General features: G+C 40.1%; 2 protein-coding genes and 1 long non-coding RNA gene across 3 annotated transcripts in view; 1 reads left to right on the forward strand and 2 right to left on the reverse strand.

Annotated features, from left to right (window-relative positions):
• The window catches only part of LOC132097344 (uncharacterized), a 404,710-nt gene that overhangs the window by 366,311 nt on the left and 18,606 nt on the right, over nt 1-19,793 (reverse strand). The gene's annotated exons all lie outside the window — the stretch shown is intronic.
• Nucleotides 1-19,793, reverse strand: part of LOC132097345 (uncharacterized) — a 433,761-nt gene that overhangs the window by 137,940 nt on the left and 276,028 nt on the right. The window lies entirely within an intron of this gene.
• Nucleotides 1-19,793, forward strand: part of LOC132097339 (DDB1- and CUL4-associated factor 1-like) — a 34,184-nt gene that overhangs the window by 11,088 nt on the left and 3,303 nt on the right. Inside the window, exons 8-23 of the mRNA XM_059502979.1 lie at nt 162-263; nt 1,767-1,925; nt 2,002-2,181; nt 5,484-5,693; nt 7,027-7,196; nt 8,012-8,136; nt 12,389-13,454; nt 14,300-14,518; nt 15,601-15,799; nt 16,321-16,403; nt 16,499-16,583; nt 16,800-17,033; nt 17,232-17,325; nt 18,876-18,980; nt 19,311-19,384; nt 19,631-19,723. Of these exons, the coding sequence (XP_059358962.1) occupies nt 162-263; nt 1,767-1,925; nt 2,002-2,181; nt 5,484-5,693; nt 7,027-7,196; nt 8,012-8,136; nt 12,389-13,454; nt 14,300-14,518; nt 15,601-15,799; nt 16,321-16,403; nt 16,499-16,583; nt 16,800-17,033; nt 17,232-17,325; nt 18,876-18,980; nt 19,311-19,384; nt 19,631-19,723 (3,198 nt within the window). The remainder of the gene's footprint in view (nt 1-161; nt 264-1,766; nt 1,926-2,001; nt 2,182-5,483; nt 5,694-7,026; nt 7,197-8,011; nt 8,137-12,388; nt 13,455-14,299; nt 14,519-15,600; nt 15,800-16,320; nt 16,404-16,498; nt 16,584-16,799; nt 17,034-17,231; nt 17,326-18,875; nt 18,981-19,310; nt 19,385-19,630; nt 19,724-19,793) is intronic.

Consider the following 19,793-nt stretch of genomic DNA (forward strand, 5'->3'; position numbering starts at 1 on the left):
CTCACAACGGCTTCGTTCTGTAATAATATACTTATGAAATGTATGTCATCCCAATTTCTTTGTTTTTACGCCCATGTAAATGTCCTGATTTATTACATTACGAACTGCCCTTAATGAGCTCAAGGAGTGTAATGTGTGTGTGTGTGTGTGTGTGTGTGCAGTTGTTGGCTGTCTTCATGCAGCTCGGAGCTTGTGAGCTGCTGATGCACTACATGGACCTCAAACAAACAAACGACGTTCAGCTCACGTTTGAAGCCCTGAAGGTACCTGGAAGATGTCACACACACTGACGCCTGACTTTAACAGTACTGCAGGTCTGCAGGAGGTTTGTCTCTGCGTCTCTGAGACACAGCTCTTCTGGATTGAGTCTGTCTCCGTTTGTTCTGTTTCTTCATGTCACTCCAGACAGACTGATGATGATCCCATCACATCTCACACACTCGCACTGCATTATTACAATTAACGGACAAATTAATGCATGGAAATGTGAACTAGAGCTGTCAAAATTGCTCAAAAATGACGTTCGAATATTCCCTCTAAAAAATACACGAATATTCGAACTATTCGAACATCTGGTTGCGCATGTTGTCAATGACCCGCATTACGTCAATAACAGGCATAAATAATACAAAGAGACATAACTACTTGTATAGTTAGTCTATTTAAGTTTAAACATATATGACAACGTATTACCTACACAAAAACAAGGAAATCAACTAATGGCCAAGACTGCAGACCTCACGCTCTCTCACCCTCACGTTCTCTGCGCATAATGGTTTAAATGAACAAACACATTTTGAGTGCTGATCAAGAGTTTTGTGCAAGCAATTTAAGGTTGCGACTGTTGTCCCAAATATAGAAGGCTTCATCAGTGATTGAAACAAATATTATTAATATTAATTGAAGTTTTGCAGCATATAGAACTGACATTGAATGCTCCCAGCGAGCTGTGCTGTGGTAAACATGGAACTTTTCCTTGACATGAAACGATAAATAATCAAACCTCGGATGCATTGCTTGACAGAACTCCCTGAGGCGTGCCCCATCCACGATACTGATCGGTCTCATGTCCTTACAAATGAACGAAATTAATTTATCCGTTATGGCCTCTTGTCGTGTTGCAGACAAAGAGCTTGCGGCGAGCGATGCAAAGTAACGTTAAGTGTCAAGACGTGACTGTTTAGCTGGAGTTCCACACATTATGCCATGCTCATTTGGGTGCACATTTTTGAGATGTGACCATGTTGCTAGTGGTCGAATGGTATGCTAACTGCTAACTGTATCTTAAATAGCTTGCATACAACTTTATCTGGCGGGTCAACAATTTTACCTCACTTTCTCTGCTGCGCTCGAGTTGGGCTCTGCACTTGCTGTCATCTTTCATGAAGACGCGTCAACTTTCAGCAGTGATGCTGTGCCAGACAGTGCGACTCCTGTGACCTGTCCCTGAACCCTAAGGAGCGCTAGCGCAGACAACCACACCTTTACTACCGCGGGCCTTTTTTCCACATTTTTTTTTTATTCGAATATTTTCATCTTCGAAATTCGTTTTTTTTTAAACTATTCGAATACATATTCGAATTTAGAATATTCGTTGACAGCCCTAATGTGAACTGATCTTTCCTACTGACACACTACAGCAAAAGAGAGAAATAACTGACTTTAAATACTGAAAATACTAGTGTTCTGATCATTTTGGCCACCACTGTATTTAAATATCTTGACGACACCGTGATTATTTGACACATTTATCTTCTGTCTTTCAGTATCTTGCATCCCTCCTCCTTCATAAAAAGTTTGCTGCAGAGTTTGTTGCCCATGGTGGAGTGCCAAAGTTGCTGGAGATCCCGCGTCCCTCCATGGCTGCCACCGGCGTCTCGCTGTGCCTCTATTACCTGGCATACAACCAGGACGCCATGGAGAGGGTGAGATGCTGTCCTGGTGTGGTGGTCACCGCCGGAGCTCTTCTGTGTCTCACTGCTGTGTGTGTGTGTGTGTCAGGTGTGTGTGCTGCCTCACTCGCTGCTGTCGGAGGTGGTGAGCTACACGCTGTGGCTCCTGGAGTGCTCTCACGCCTCCGGCTGCTGCCACGCCACCATGTTCTTCTCCATCTGTTTCTCCTTCAGAGCCGTGCTCGAGCTCTTCGACCAGCAGGACGGGCTGCGGCGCCTCGTCAACCTGGTACGCACTTCTGTGTTTGCATGGGGATCATTACACGCTGCAAATGAAGAAAACATCTTCGTCAATTTGACTACACACGCACTGCAAATACATGCAACACAAACGCGCTGCAAATAAGGCACAGGCCACTTCAGAAATGTTTAAGGGAACCACAAAGTGATGAACATGGCTGGACATATTTATCAGTGTTTGCTCTGAAAGGTGAGGTTCCTGCTCATATGAATCCTCACTGGCCTAAATAAGCTTTCAAAATACACAATTACTGTAACGGATTCAAAAATTAACCATAGTCTGTGGTCTTGCTTTTAAAATGTATCAATTAAATACATTTATTATATAAAAAAATAACCAAAAAATAGGTGCTATAGTTAAATGATGGTAACCATATATAATGAACCATGGGTTTACTACACTAAACATAGTTTAACTGTGGTATTTGTATAACTGTGGTCATATTACAAATGGTAATCAATATGAAAAAATATTTAATTTTGTGGTTAATTTTGTGTTGTTGGGATAATTTTGTTGTGGTCTGTCTGTCTTTGAGTATTTGCAGCACACATGATGTCAAACTGATGAAGATGTTTTCTTCAATTCAAAAGACAAAACGAGATCTCCACCCAAAAACACCGGTTACTTAAATCTGTTCCTTTCTTGGAGGCTCAGTGGAGTTTATTTTGAGATGTCTCAGTTTTAGTTTTTCTACATGCACTGGAAGTGAATGGGCTCCAGTGTTTGTCATACAGGTTTGTAAGCACATGAGGGTGAGTAAATGATGACAGGACTTTCATTTTTTGGGTGGAGTGTCCCTAAAGAGAAACAGGTGTAGTCCAAGATGAAGGTCCGCCTGGAAAAGGGCTGATGGTCATTGATAAACTGTGAGAGGAGGCGGGTCCTTTGCTGCCAAGTTCATATTTTTATACATGCACTACCATGCAAAAGTTTTTGATCGTAAGGGTTTTTTTTTTCTTCTTCTTTTTTCAAAGGGGTCATAGGGGCTTTTTTTAAAGATTATTATTTGGTGTTACAGAATGTTGACATGCTTTAATGTTCAGAAAACGCATTATTTCAAATACTGTACATTATTGTAGGTCATCTATGCCCCGCCTCTCTCAGACGCATCGTTTTCTACAAAGCCCCTCCTCCTGACAAGCACAGTCTGCTCTGATTGGCCAGCTTACCCAGTGCATTGTGATTGGCTGAACACCACAAGCACTCGTCGCATATGTAACTCCTCTTTCCATAATCGTGATCTTCATCTTTCAAAATAAATGTAAAGAGCGTTAATAATGTCCTCAGTTTCAGAGTCGCTTGACAGACTAGGGCTGAACGATTAATCCTATTTTAATATTTGATATTTCCTTTTTTTTTTATTTTAATAAAAAAATAATCAACATGATATTGGCCAGCTCGTTATTTATCCTGAAACATTTTTTTAATTTGGCATTTGCGTTATTTTGCATTGCTAACAAGTCTTCACTAGCGTTCATGCTTGTGGTTGCCAGATGTGAAGAGCTTTAAACCCCAAAACAGAGCTTTTCTCCTTTAAGGATACACTTTCTGCCCAGTGTTTTATTTAACTTGGCAATCTGGCAACCATGTGTGCGCTCACTGATGTGACTGAGTTTCAATAATGGATCTAGTGTGTTTGAGGTATAAATGCTCTTTTACCTGTGACAGTACAATGGGGAAAAGTGAACATAAATTGGAATTGTTGGAATTTATATTAAGAGTTTCTAAAGTTTTCACCAGTTTTCATGTTGAAAATGGCATGTCAATGTTACTTTTCAATGTGTATTACCGATCTTTGAGCAAATTTACTGTGCGATCTGAGTGGCTTTTTCCCATTTGTGAACAAATTGTCACTTAGCGAATGTAATGTGAATACAGATGACAAAACACTGAGCAAAACCATGAGTTTTGTATTCTCATAGTTGGTTAAATGAAGTCCGTGTATAGTCATTGGAGGTTGGTTAAAGTACACGTGAAATGAGCCTAAGCAGGTTGACAGATTTAAGTTGGTCTTTGCTGGTCAAAGCTGGTCAGAAGGCTGGTTTAGAGGGGTTTTGACCACTTCCTTAGCTGCTCAGTCTGGGAGACCAGCTTAAAGTTTAGGCTGGTTTTAGCAGTGTTTTTGTTCCAGCAGGATAGAATAAACGTTATTAATAATCGTGATTTATAATTTTAATCAAAATAATTGTGATTTATCAGTTTAACCATTATCGTGGTGCCCTATGACAGAGACCGTGATGAAGCTTGTATGTGTTTGCTGTACACAAGACACGGACGGTTAAGACCGCTGACTCCACTGTGTGACCCTCTCTCTCTCTCACGCACGCACGCGCACACACACACACACACACACACACACACACGATGCGCAAAACTCTGCATTTGAATATTCAGTAGCAAATACTTAAACTAATAAGAAAACGTACTTCCAGTAGCTGATTCAGAAGAGCCAGATTGTTCTCTTAGGATCACGAAACAGTCGTTCATAAAATGTTTGTTCTGTTGTAAGTAATCTTAAAGAGTTCTAAATGCATCTACTCTCAGAAGAACAAATAAAGTGCTTCTCTTTGAATAGAATGATCAGATGAACAACATTTATCTGAAATATAAATATTTTGTTACATTATAAATGTCTTATCAATTTAAAACATTCTATTATATATGCAGTACAGACCAAAAGTTTGGAAACATTACTATTTTTAATGTTTTTGAAAAGTTTCTTCTGCTCATCAAGCCTGCATTTATTTGATCAAAAATACAGAAAAAAATGTAGTATTGTGGAATATTATTACAACTTAAAATAATTGTTTTTAAATTTATTATACCTATACTTATATTACTGTTTTTTTTTCTGTATTTTTGATCAAATAAATGCAGGCTTGATGAGCAGAAGAAACTTCTTTCAAAAACATTAAAAATAGTAATGTTTCCAAACTTTTGGTCTGTACTGTATATATAATCAGGTTTTTTTTCATATTCAGTAGTATAAGGCTTATGCTTTTCTTCCCTTGTCCTAAATGGCAAATCCCTTCCCTTGTTAGCAAATTGTTTGAAGAACCGAATGTTTTTTTTTTTTCTTGTGGTTGTATGACATTACCAAAAGAATGTTGTTAAATTGTTAAAGGGTTTATTTGCACATACACAAGTAATAGATGATAAATGTCAATAGATATTCTGATCTGGTCAAGACTGGTATTGAGATGGACGCACTGATTGGATAGAGAGTAGTTTGTGTGTTTGTCTATGTGAGTAGTACTGTGTCCTCCTCTCAGGGTGTTTGTGTTTTGTAGATTAGCACTCTGGAGATCTTGAACCCTGAGGACCAGGGTGCGCTGTTGAGCGACGATGAGATCTTCTCAAGCAGACAGACTGCAAAACACACCTGCATGGCGCTGCGCAGGTATTTTGAGGCTCACTTGGCCATTAAAGTGGAGCAGGTCAAACAATCACTGCAGCGAAAAGAGGGAGGAGCGCTGATACACCCGCAGCCGTATTACAAGGTACATCTGTTTAACACACTACACTGCCAGATCCTTACTACAACAGCCACTTCACTGTGCTTCCCGATTATGTTGTGCATGGTTTGTTGTCTGAAATGGACTTTGTAGTCTTCAATGTTGGGGTAACATTACAAGTACCGTATTTTCCGGACTATAAGTCACACTTTTTTTCATAGTTTGGCTGGTCCTGCGACTTATAGTCAGGTGCGACTTCTTTATCAAAATTAATTTGACATGAACCGAGAGAAATGATCCAAGAGAAAACATTACCGTCTCCAGCCATATATTTGGACTGATGCGACTTATACTCAGGTGCGACTTATAGTCCGAAAAATACGGTAATACAGGTTACGTGATCGATTACTTTTTTCAAATAAAAAAAACAATAAAACAGATTCATTATTTCTCAAAAGAATAAAAACAGTGCAGTGCAAACTCTAAATATGATGCAAACCTGCAATTAAATTTTAAATAACATAATAAAAAATCCCATTTTATTAACCTGTCTTTGCTGCTGACCTCCGATGATACAGTGCAACCATACTAGTTAGGGTTGGGTATCGTTTGGGTTTTATCCGATACCGGTGCCATTTCAATACTTTTAAAATGGTACCGGTTCCTAAACGGTGCCTGAACTGATACTTAAAAAAAAAAAAAAAGAGCCGCAAAAAACCTATTGATAACATTAAAAACATTACAAATATTTAAAATAAATCCATAGCTTTCACACACTCCAAGGATACTCTCATTTCCCAAGTTGTGCTTCCCTTACTCTAAAGCTAATAAATGTATTTCCTGATCTGGGTCATTAATACAAAACCACACATAATGTTTCTACTGTATCTCTGTCACTCACTCTGATATTTATTTAAGGTGACTGCTGTCTGTCACTGTCTTTAATCAGGTCTGTGAATTACTGTATGCTCGTTCTTTATAAAGTAGCAACAATGTTGTTTGTAAAGTACAGTCTTAGGCACATTAGTATTTGCACCCCAAAAAAGGGTTTTAAGACAGTTATTTATATATTTTGCTGTAGTGTGTCAGTAGGAAATATCAGTTTGCCATTAATTTTAATAATAATCGAGTGTGATTTTGAATGCACAAGCAGTCTGACAATGGCAAATGAATGTTTGGAAATGTAAACTGATATTTTATACTGACACACTACAGCAAAATATATATATAACTGACCGAACACCATTCTTTTAAGTGAAAATACGAACGTATTTTTTATAACTGCTTTGTACACTAAAAGTGAGGTCTCTGGGAATGCATGCAGATTGTGTTGATGTTTTAATTCTCTTTTTTTGTTTTTCTGTGTAAATGTTGGTAGGCTTGCTCCTACACCCATGAGCAGGTGGTAGAGATGGTGGAGTTCCTGATTGAGTTTGCTCCAGCACGTTTGTACTGGGAGCCGGCCGAGGTCTTCCACAAACTGTCCTGTGTGCAGCTGCTTCTGCAGCTCATTTCTATCGCCTGTGACTGGAGAACATACTACGGCAGGTGAGGAACTGCTAAGAGTGGAGTGGGAGTAACAGATGTGAATGGAGTCTTGCAAAGATACTTTGCAACAAGTTTTGTTTGTTTTGCTGAAAACATTGCAACGGTAAAATGAATCTTCCTATCCTGTGCTCATAGAGCGTGTTTTGCGGCGGTACACATCTGCGCGTCAGATCTGCTTCACGTTCAGCAGCGGCAGCTCTTAAAGTAATAGCAGCCTAATAACCCAATAGCCCAGCTGCTGCGACGACTGTTCATCACAGAACAAAAGAAATAAATAACTTTTGTAGCTTTAAAGATTGATATATATTTAATTTAGAATTTAGTGTTTGATAGCTTTACTCAATTTCTGTATTTGTAATTGCTGAAGGGAACTGATTGAAATGGGTTCATGTGAAGATTGTTTGAAGTTGAAATTTCCAAAAGACATCAGTAGTATTAGTATCAGTAAAACTTGTCTTTTAGTCTTAAAATAATATACTGTATCTATTTCTACACTAATTCCAAGATTGAATGAAAGAAAATTGCATATTTAAAAATAATAGTTAGGTGGGAATAATCGCTATTTTGGAAAAAAAATTGCAGTTTAATTCATTTTGATTAATCTGATTAAAATGTCTCAAAGCTTGTGTGTTCACGTACATCACTTTTTGTTGGGAACTGTAAATCGTTATAGAACTGATCATGTGAAATTTCAGTATATCACCATTCTTGTGCTTGATTTTGCCCTTTTTAAAAAAAAAAAGTAAGGAATAATAAAGAAAGATTTAAATCATTACTAAATGCACTTTTTGTTTTCTGGTGAATGTGTGTTTCAGGGCTGACACGGTGAGGTACGCTTTGGATATCCTGAGCATTTTGACAGTCATTCCTAAAACGCAGCTGCTGTTGTCGGAGAATGTCGCTGTGCTGGATGAGAATGGCTCCACCATCTCCACTGTTGGTGAGAATTTGCTCTTCTGGTGATGATGTACTTGGAAAAACACATGGACCGTGTTGCTCTTACTTAAACAAGTACATCTTGCACTTATGTTCTCAAATATATAGGAGTTAGTTTAGCCATTAACCGTCTCCCTGTATAAAAACATTTCTCATTTAATGGCATAGACATTTGAAGGAAGATTTTGTGCCATGACCGCTAACACTGGAGCGGGCCATTTAGAAAGGATTCAGTGTACAAGACCAAACTGATTGAATTTAATATGTGAGTGCTTTTCTACAGGCTTGTTGTTTCACAGCAGTTCACATTCAGTGAATACTACACATCTCTTATGTACTGATAAGAAATAGAATGAATAATACTGTAATATCTTGTAGATAGTTGTAATAGTGCATGTTTTATCTCCTTTTTAATGAATAGACATTTCATAGTTCAAGTGTATTTTAAGCTTGTTTATATTTAAAAGTCCTGCATTCTGCATAAAATCCTTTGCTATTTTGATGGGATTGAAAGGAGGACTAAGATCATAATTTCTATCATATTCGTTATAGAACTAATCTTCTGCACAGTAGGGTAAACGTACCTACTAAGCTCACCAAAATGTACATTGAGATATTTTTAGTACAAAGTCTGTTTAACCATAATGAAATGTCATTTAATGTACATTGTAACATCTAGACTAGTCCACATTCAGCTAAGTAACACAAATTCAAAAATAAACTGTTACCTACCCTTTTAAAATACATTTTGTAGTTGTCTATCGACCCCCGGGACCACTGGGTAACTTTTTGGATGAATTAGATGTGTTGCTCTCAACCTTTCTTGAGGATGGTACTCCCCTAGTTATGCTTGGAGATTTCAACATTCCTCTAGATAAACCTCTGTTTGCTGATTTCCACACTCTGCTTGCCTCTTTTGATCTCAACCGAGTGTCAACTACTGCTACTCACAAATCAGGCAACCAACTGGACCTTATTTATACACGACACTGCTCTACTGATCATGTTCTGGTTACTCCACTGCACACCTCGGATCACTTCCTCCTCACTCTTAACCTCAACATGATCCCTGACACATCACTTACCCCTCCACATGTCATCTTTCAACATAACCTATGCTCACCCTCCCGGCTATCTGCTATGGTTTCATCTTCACCTCCTTCCCCTAAACTGTTTGCATCTTTGGATGCTAACAGTGCTACTGATACTTTCTGCTCCACTCTTACATCTTGTTTAGACACTGTTTGCCCCTTGTCTTCCAGGCCAGCCGTACCACCCCTTCTGCTCTTTGGTTATCTGATGTTCTACGCGAACACCGTTCTAAGCTTAGAGCGTCTGAAAGGGTGTGGCGCAAGTCCAAAAATACTACTGACCTTAATGTGTATCAGACACTCCTATCTTCTTTCTCTGCTAATGTCTCCTCTGCTAAAATGACATACTACCATAACAAAATTAACAATTCATCTAACTCTCGCATGCTTTTTAAAACATTTTCCTCACTTCTTTGTCCTTCTCCTCCACCTCCTGCTTCATCTCTAATAGCTGACAACTTTGCAACGTTTTTCATTAATAAAATTAAACACATTAGTGCACAATTTTCCACACCACAATCAGTCAAGCTCATATCACCAGCAAACTTACACTCATTTACATCCTTTTCTTCACTCTCTGAGGCAGAAGTCTCCAAACTCATCCTTTCTAATCACCCTACAACTTGCCCGCTTGATCCTATTCCATCTCATCTCCTTCAAGCCATTTCTCCTGCAGTTGTACCTGCACTCACTCACATCATCAATACTTCCCTCCACACTGGTGTTTTTCCCTCATCATTTAGACAGGCATGTATAACTCCACTACTTAAGAAACCCAACCTCAACCCATCTCTTTTAGAGAACTACAGACCAGTTTCCCTTCTTCCTTTTATTGCAAAAACACTTGAACGAGCTGTGTTCAAACAAGTCTCTACATTTCTCACACACAACAACCTCCTTGACAGCAACCAATCTGGCTTCAGAAGTGGACATTCAACTGAGACGGCCTTGCTCTCAGTTGTTGAAGCTCTAAGATTGGCAAGAGCGGAATCCAAATCTTCAGTACTTATCCTGCTTGATCTGTCCACTGCTTCTGACACGGTTAACCACCAGATCCTCCTATCAACCCTACTGGCAAAGGGCATCTCAGGAACCACACTTCAATAGTTTGAATCTTACCTATCAGATAGGTCCTTCAAAGTATCTTGGAGAGGTGAGGTGTCCAAGTCACAACATCTAACTACTGGGGTGCCTCAGGGCTCAGTTCTTGGACCACTTCTCTTCTCTGTCTACATGGCATTATTAGGTTCTGTCATTCAGAAACATGGCTTTTCATACCACTGCTATGCTGATGACACTCAACTCTACCTCTCATTCCATCCTGATGATCCGACGGTAGCTATTCGCATCTCAGCTTGTCTAACAGACATTTCTTCCTGGATGATGGACCATCACCTTCAACTCAACCTTGCCAAGACAGAACTGCTTGTGATTCCAGCAAACCCATCGTTTCATCACAATTTCACCATCAAGTTAGGCACATCAACCATAACTCCTTCAAAAACAGCTAGAAGCCTTGCAGTTATGATTGATGATCAGCTGACTTTCTCAGACCACAGTGCTAAAACTGTCCGATCCTGCAGATTTGCTTTATTCAACATCAAGAAGATCAAGCCCTTTCTTTGGGAACATGCTGCACAACTCCTTGTTCAAGCTCTTGTTCTGTGGCTGGACTATTGCAATGCTCTCTTGGCAGGTCTTCCAGCCAATTCTATCAAACCTTTACAATTGATTCAGAACGCGGCAGTAAGATTAATTTTTAATGAGCCAAAAAGAATACACGTCACACCTCTGTTTATCAATTTGCACTGGCTTCCAATAGCTGCTCGCATAAAATTCAAGGCAGTGATATTTGCCTACAGAACTACCACTGGCTCTGCACCCATTTACCTAAATTCATTACTTATGAATTTAATGAATTACTTACATTACTATGTGCCTCTAGAAGCTTGTGTTCTGCAAGTGAACGTCGCTTGATTGTGCCATCCCAAAGAAGCACAAAGTCACTTTTACGGACTTTTAAATTAAATGTTCCTCCTGGTGGAATGACCTGCACAACTCAATCCGAGCAGCTGAGTCCTTAGCCATCTTCAAGAATCGTCTTAAAACACATCTCTTCCATCTTTATTTGACCCTCGAACTTTAACACTCACTATTCTAATTCTATTCTTAAAACAACTACCTTTCTAATCTTTTTATATTCTATTTTCTTTTCATTCATTATGCAATTGTATATGTGTGTGTGTGTGTGTGTGTGTGTGTGTGTGTGTGTGCAAAGACCTCTAACTAGCTTGCTCCATTTTATTTTTATTTTTTATTCTCTGTTTTCTTTTTATTTATTATATTATTATTTAAAATCCCATGCTACGTGTACTGTGTTAACCTAACTGAGACTTGTTATAGCACTTATATATCATTGCTCTTTTTGTTGTTTTTGATTGCTTCCACTGTCTTCATCTGTAAGTCGCTTTGGATAAAAGCGTCTGCTAAATGAATAAATGTAATGTAAATGTAAATATAAATGCACATTTAAGCGGCTCCTCTTTTGGTGAAAGTTTTCAGACCGCTTTCAAACAGTGTGAACACATGGAGACTCATATCTCAGTGTGCAATGATCTGATTGACTTGAAATTACAGGAGCTATGTAGTGACAAACACATAAATTGTTTAAGACATCAAGTAAGATGATAAATAGTTTTTTCGTTTTATAATCGGAGCTCAAATATGGAAGTGTGCTTAATGTGCTATTTTGCCTTAATCCCATATTTCTTTTCACTCATTACTGCCCTTCAGACACTACAGGAGATACTTGCATGTTTCTCAGACAAAATAAATTCAGTTTACCCCGATCTTTAAATTTAACAAGTTTTCACTTCCAGGCTCTTAATGCATTGTTTACTTTTGAATGATTATTTTCTTTTGTGGACTATATGTAAACATCTTTCATGCAAAATATCTTATTCAGGTCAGTACTAAATTAACAAAGAACATGCGTTTTGTATGATCCCTCTTATTTTGGTAAAATTAAAATTTTAAAATTGAGCACAACTGCACAGTATATACTATTGAATAAAGTACTTGAATGTGAGATGCAATTTTTAATGTGAGATGCAGGCCTTATTTTAAGGTTGTTTGTAAACCTAAGTACATGTTTGTGTTCTGCAGGTATGAGCATCGTGCTGGTCGTTGCAGAGGGAGAAGTATTTGTAAATGATGCAGAAATCCAGAAGTCGGCCCTGCAGGTGATCATAAACTGCGTCTGCGCTCCAGACAGACGCATCACTAGCATCGGCAAGTTCATCTCGGGCACCCCGCGTCGCCGTCTGCCGCAGACCCACCGCGCCAGCGAGAGCGTCCTGGCCAAGATGTGGAACGTGGTTCAGTCCAACAATGGCATTAAAGTCCTGCTGTCCCTGCTCACCATCAAGATGCCCATCACCGATGCCGATCAGATTCGTGCTCTGGCGTGCAAAGCTTTAGTTGGGTTAGCACGTAGCGCCGCGGTACGACAGATCATCAGCAAGCTTCCGCTGTTCAGCAGCGGACAGATCCAGCAGCTGATGAAAGAGCCTGTGCTTCAGGACAAGCGCAGCGAGCATGTGCGCTTCTGCAAGTATGCAGCAGAACTCATAGAGCGAGTGTCTGGAAAGCCGTTGTTGATCGGCACAGATGTGTCCCTGGCGCGGCTGCAGCGGGCTAGCGTCGTGGCACAGTCACGCATTTCGTTTCCAGAGAAGGAGCTTCTGTTGCTTATTCGGAATCATCTTTTGTCTAAAGGTCTCACGGACACAGCGTTAGCGCTGACGAAAGAAGCCGAGCTGCCCATGGGGCTGCATGCTCTGGCTCACGCTAGCGTGCCACCGTTCACTCCCGTTTCTGTCGCGACGCCTCCTTCTCCTGCCGCTGGCATCCCACGGACTCCCCGGCTCACTAACGGAGTCACGGCCCGTCTGGGAGGCCACACCCCCCACGCGCTTCCTCATCACCAGCCCCGCCCCTCCACCTCACAGGCTCCGCCCCCTGCACCACCTGTAGTTTCCCACCACAGTAATGGCTCTCCGCTCATCGGACGCATCGTGTTCTCGCGGGAGCGGCCATCACCCTGTGCAGCTGTGGGAGGGAAGAAGCCAAAAGTACTGAGGCAGAAATCAGATCATGGTGCGTTCAGCCAGAGTCCGGCCATGAAAAAGCAGCTGGACAGACACCTGCCCTCTCCACCTTCTCTAGACAGGTGTGCTTCCCTTCATTCAGACTGTCGTTTCATACCCAAGTTTTTAAGCACATATCAAGTTATGATGATTGGACGGTGTAACTCTTTGAACTAGAAAGTTCCTCCTTGCTACAAAAATGACTCAGAGTTGAGCAAACACATGACTGCCCTTGTTGGTCATCAGCAACTGTGAGAATAGATACCGTTAGTCCTAAACAAAAGGTGTTGTTAAATGCATTTATAGGATTCATTCTTCGCTTCATCTAAAGTGTCTTCATAAAGAAAAATACACTCTTTATAGGGTTCCCCCCAAAATCATTATTTTCTTTTAAACCCAATTGAAGCCTTTTTTTTTTTGTTCCTCCAATGAAAGTCCACACAACCAGAATGTTCATACAACAAAAATATGATCGAATTTTGACCCAGGTCTTCTAAAAATAAAATCACTTTACACAAGGAATTTATTTAGGCTTACTTATTTTATAAACTTGATCAATATGCAAACATACAGCACATCAAATATGGTAAACAACTAGCCCATTTGTTTTTTTTGTCAGTTGTATGTGACTCTATCCAGTAAAATAGTTTGAGCTTGAATAAAAATAAGCCCTTCTGATGTCAGGAATTATTAGATGACACTGTGGTAGTAGGATCGGCACTGTTATTTGTGATCACTGGAAGCAATGTGTAAAATCTGTCAAACCATGTGTGGCTACTTGCTTTTGCAGCACTCGCTGCTTTCCATATCCTTCCGAAGAAATCCCACATTTAAAACATGAAGTTTTGGGGGGACAGTCATATTTTGGCGGTTGAGTTTGGTGTTAATGTATCATACATAACTGTATGACGTGTTCTTGTTTTTCCAGTATCATAACAGAGTATTTACGAGAGCAGCACGCCCGCTGCAAGAACCCCGTGACGACATGTCCTCCCTTCAGCCTCTTCACACCGCATCAGTGCCCAGAGTCCAAGCAGAGACGCCAGGCACCCACCAATTTCACTCCTCGCCACACACGCAGGGTCGTCTACCCCAAATACGGCGGGGTTGATGGAGGCTGTTTTGATCGGCATCTCATCTTCAGCAGGTACACTTACCCTGATTTGTGAGATCACACTGATGCTTTGATCAGATATGAAAATATCTGATAGTAGAGATGTAACGTTTACTGGTTTGACGATAAATCATGATAATATTCGCCAAAGTTAGTATTCGTTTCATATATTAAGAAAAGCCATTAAAAATTCATTACCATGATTTGATCAACTCTGGATTAATAAATACTATCCAACACAGTTGTAAGTAACAGTCTCACAGACTAGTTTTGTTTTGCGTGAAAACATGGCGTAAAGCTGCAAGGTTTTAAAAAATTATCAAGCGAACTATACAAATTAATTTATGAATGTACCTCTGATGGTTCTGACTGTCTTCGGAAAAGATTCATGGCATTTTGTTTTAATCTTCACTCCCTGTAATAACTAATAAATAAGTTTTTATTTTTAATCGCAACGCTGCTTTGTGCAGGGTTACAGTGTGATTCTGCTGCTCCATCAGCGCCACCTGCTGTCAGAGAGTGAATCTACACTCACATTCAGTTTCTGTCTAGACTAAAACTGCCCTGCTGTAAATTGACCAGTTGATATTGATTTTGAAAAAAATAAAATAGTATGGATTGTACACATTGAAACAATTCAGATAAAGTGCATATGATCATTTACTGATCAATTATCATTTTGACTTGACCCTTTTCTTTAAAGGTTGAAACATGAGGTTTACCGTTTTATGAAACCTGTTCAAAGTTCTATTTGAGCATTTCCTACATTATTAGATACATTTTTGACAGTCATGTTGTCATTTAAAATCCAGACCTCATCGATATTATTTTTTTTCCATCTTATTTGCTGTTTGTTGATTTGACTTTTAAATGTGAATGTCAGTACCTTTTGAACATTTCCAGCACATTTTAACATTACAGTTATAGTGAACAAAATTATCACAGTATTAAGAAATTTTCATACCGTTACAGTTTCATACTTCTACCATACTCTAGTCCGTAGCCAAGTCCAGCTCTGTACTGTCTGTATTGTTTGTTATTAATGCGTTAAGCTCTTTTTCACCATCTTGAGTTTCATCATGCTAATCTTCTGCTGTTTGTGACCATGTGTCCAGGTTTCGGCCGATCTCTGTGTTCAGGGAGGCTGAGGAGGATGAGAGTGGCTTCATGTGTTGTGCGTTCTCAGCACGAGAGCGTTTCCTGATGTTGGGCACATGTACCGGACAGCTCAAACTCTACAATGTGTTCAGTGGACAGGAGGAAGCCAGCTACAGCTGCCACAGCTCCGCCATCACACACCTGGAGCCCTCCAGAGTAAACACACACACATTCATGCATCTCAGGTTCTTGAACTGTCTCGGCCCAGGGCTCTAACACCACAACATGCACTGTAAACAAAAAAGCGTTTGGCTCCATGAGTTTGCCTACAAATGGTTTAAGAGGAGCAGCTTTCAATCCATCAAATTAAGATCACTGTTGTAGTTGCCACAGTCATTGCTGCCCCACCCATCCCTGGAAAAAAGTTCATGCTGAGCTATGATAGATTCTGCTTGTTGTTGCATATGAGTTTTGTGGTTTTACAGTTGGCCTGTAATTGCGGTGTATATATTGGTATTTGGTTGGCATGGTCCAGTAAGGCAGAGCTTGATACACTGAACGCTTTGGCAGTTCAAGTGATTCATGTATTTCTGATGGTGGTTTTCCTCTTTGTAGGATGTAGTTCTGGTTAAAAGCTGCTCTGACCCACATCAGCCATTAGTATCAAAGTTTGCTCTTGTAATTGCTGTGTAAATGCATTTTTAATGGTAGATGGTGATGTATTGTCTGTGTGTCAGGACGGTTCCCTGTTGTTGACTTCAGCTTCCTGGAGTTATCCTTTATCAGCGCTGTGGGGAATGAAGTCCGTGTTCATCATGAAGTGAGTCAGCATGCCCATTAGTGGTTAACTAATTGAAAAACAATCATTTCGATTTTTAACACTGTTTTGATCATTGATCACCCCTTTTTTTCTAGGCATTCATTCCTGGATGACCATTATGTGGAGTTCAGCAAACTCTCTCAGGACAGAGTCATAGGAACAAAAGAACACATCGCACATGCAAGTCACCTTTTGACCGTTACTCCGTTTTATTTGTTTTCCACTGAATGTCTGATTAGAATATAACAGCATATACATTTTAAATAACATGCAGATTTTATGATCGTTAATGTTTTGCAGATTCTGCATAGTGTATAACTATGACCTCAACCGTGTATAATAACTCTGTTCCAGCCTGTGAGCAGCTTTGTCATTTGTCTTTGTGTATTTCTGCAGATATATGACATCCAATCTGGACAGAAGCTCCTGACGCTCAATAACCCTGACCTAGCCAACAACTACAAGCGCAACTGTGCCACGTTTAACCCCACGGATGACCTGGTCCTGAACGACGGTGTCATGTGGGATGTCCGCACCTCTCAGGCCATCCATAAGTTTGACAAGTTCAACATGAACATCAGCGGTGTTTTCCATCCCAATGGTTTAGAGGTCATCATCAACACAGAGATCGTATCCTTCTCTGCTCCGCAAACCACTGCCTGTGGCTTGTCATTCTGTTGTTGTCTGTTTTAGTTAATTTGGTAATTATTAACAATAGTCCATTATCTATTGTAGAAAATTGTGCTCTTGTTTTGGAGAAGTGTTAATGGGATGTTTAAAGGGTGAGCCCTCTTCTTGCTGCGTTGTCCGCTTTAACTCGTGCTCCAGTGGGATTTGAGGACGTTTCATCTTCTTCACACAGTACCAGCGCTCGATCAGTGTAGGATTGTCTTCAACAACAATGGAACGGTCATTTATGGAGGTGAGACAGACAAACACACACACAGTATTCAAATCACTTCTTTTTTTTTTCTCTCATTTTGTTTATGCTGGTATGCTTTAAATTACAGCAGTCTACACTTCTTCCACCATAATGAATAAAAGCAAAACCCAGATTTATGGGTTTTGTGAACTTTGCAAACTTTAAAATTGTCACATTGACATAAGTATTCTTGGGGTAATAAGTACTTGTTTGATAGCCTGACTAATTCAGACTTCGTACTTCCGCTCAATTTCAGTTCGCGTCTGTGCTCTGTCTGAGATAGCGAACTATCTCTTAGTTTTCCTGTGGCTCCAAAACAGCCGGTCAATCAACGAACAGAGGACGGGCTGAGAGCCGTGACGTAGACTCTAAGCACCAAATTTAGGATTGTAGTTTAGGTTAGGGAAATCGAAAACGGACACGGAGACATGGGAAGCTATTCGCTCTGTTGTGGAGAATATTCCTGGCATTTACCAACTGAAGCCCGAACAAGAAGAGTGTTTGTTTCACATTTTGGATGGAGATGAAGTTGTGGCCCTACTCCCGAGTCCCGACAGGTTTTGGGAAAAGTTAAATTTATCAACTGTTAACGATCGTCAGCGAGAAACTGGGGAGGCCAAAGTCCGGCAAGGCGATAATTGTGATTGTGATCTGCCATGTTCACTCTGGTATTTCGCTCGATGGTTTTGTTTTCGCAGCATTCCTGTGTTTACAGTAGAAGTGTGAGGCAGCTGAGCCGGCGAATAACACTTCATAACCAAACGTTATGTGATTGGCTTCAGACAAGCGCCCCCCCCCCCACGAGAAAGAAAACGCTTGTCAATTATGCCCTTCCAGACTGGATTTTGGGGACTTTTCTCGTCTCAAACCATTTTCAGGTTGGATGGGGACCTTCGGTGGACATTGTGAGATCTTTCTAGAGATGTTTGCTTTGGTTCGAGTCTGGCTCCAAGCCACTCCAGTATTGTCTTGGCTGTTGAAGGGTGATTGTGCTGTTGAAAGGCAAACCTTCAGCCAGTCCCTGGACCAGCGTTTCATTAGGAATATCTTTTGTAGTGTTCAGCTTTTCCTCTATGATGACCAGTACCCCTGGTTTCCTACAGACATGACACTTGTCGGTTAAACAATTCAGACTCCCTTTCATCTGACTGGACAATCTGGTTTCTCACAGTCTGAGAGTCATTTGTTTTTTTTTGCACATTCCAAGCAGTGTTTCAAGCACGTGTCTTGTGCTGAAGGGGCGTCTTCGGTCTGGCCACTTTGTGACCGCACGGATCGGTGGAGTTCTTGGTCACCTCTTAAGGTGAAGGTGGTCATACACACTTCTTCTAAGTCTTCACACACAAAAAGCAGTACCAAGCTGTCTCCAGAGGATGCTCAAGATCCGGCCAGGTGTTGTGATGAAGCTGCGGATCTGACTTTTAATGCCCTGCTCTCTGCACAGCTGAAGTGGTGTTTTATTCTGTAAATTGCGTACTCTCTTGCTTCAGAAGAAATGTTGAGGTTTTGGATGTCATGTCAGTTTGCTGATGTTCTGGAGTGTGTTGTAGCCATGTTGCAGGCTGACGATGAGGATGACATGATGGAGCAGCAGATGAAGAGTCCATTTGGATCGTCCTTCAGGACCTTTGATGCCACCGATTATAAACCCATCGGTATGACTATCTTTATTCTCTCTTCTCTTCATCTCGGTTCATATATATTCGGCTTTTGTAAAAGCGGCAGAGAATGTTTAATATCTCTGTCTTTCATTAATATTTTTGTTATTAACAATTAGGCAGACAGATGAATCTTGTAAGATATGCACTTGGAAAGGAATTAGACATTTGTCTTTACAATGGAAAGACCAGTTTAAAATGGTTTGATTAGTAGCACGGCATGTGCTTTGAAAATGACCTAAAATGTTTCTGTAACAAGGTTTTTGTAAAGATTTTAAGATGGTGAAGCTGATGAAGATCTTGATGATGGTCTGTTTGTTTTCTCAGCCACCATTGATGTGAAGAGGAACATTTTTGACCTGTGCACAGACACTAAAGACTGCTATCTTGCTGTCATTGAGGTATGGTGTTTTTTTTATTTTATTTTTTCTATTTCGTTAACTAGTTATTGTTATGCCAGTGATACCTAAACTCTGGGATTTTGTACTTAAATTATACACTTGTTCAGTTCAACATTTAAAAAATATTGTTTAAATGTCTTTACTGTAATACAATAGTAGATTTGTAGAATTTACTTTTATTTGAACACTATATCCATTTTCTTGTACACAAACTCTGTGTGTGTTCTGTATGAATGTGTGTAACAGAATCAGGATTCAATAAACATGGACACTGTGTGTCGGCTGTATGAGGTCGGTCGCCAGAGACTTGCTGAGGAGGAAGAGGATGAGGAAGATCAGGTGAGACTGATGCAAACTACATCATATATGTTTTAACCGTTTCTGTGTAGAAAACTAAATTATGAACTCA

The sequence above is a fragment of the Carassius carassius genome, chromosome 21, assembly GCF_963082965.1.
Source record: "Carassius carassius chromosome 21, fCarCar2.1, whole genome shotgun sequence".
In the NCBI taxonomy this organism is placed as follows: domain Eukaryota; kingdom Metazoa; phylum Chordata; class Actinopteri; order Cypriniformes; family Cyprinidae; genus Carassius; species Carassius carassius.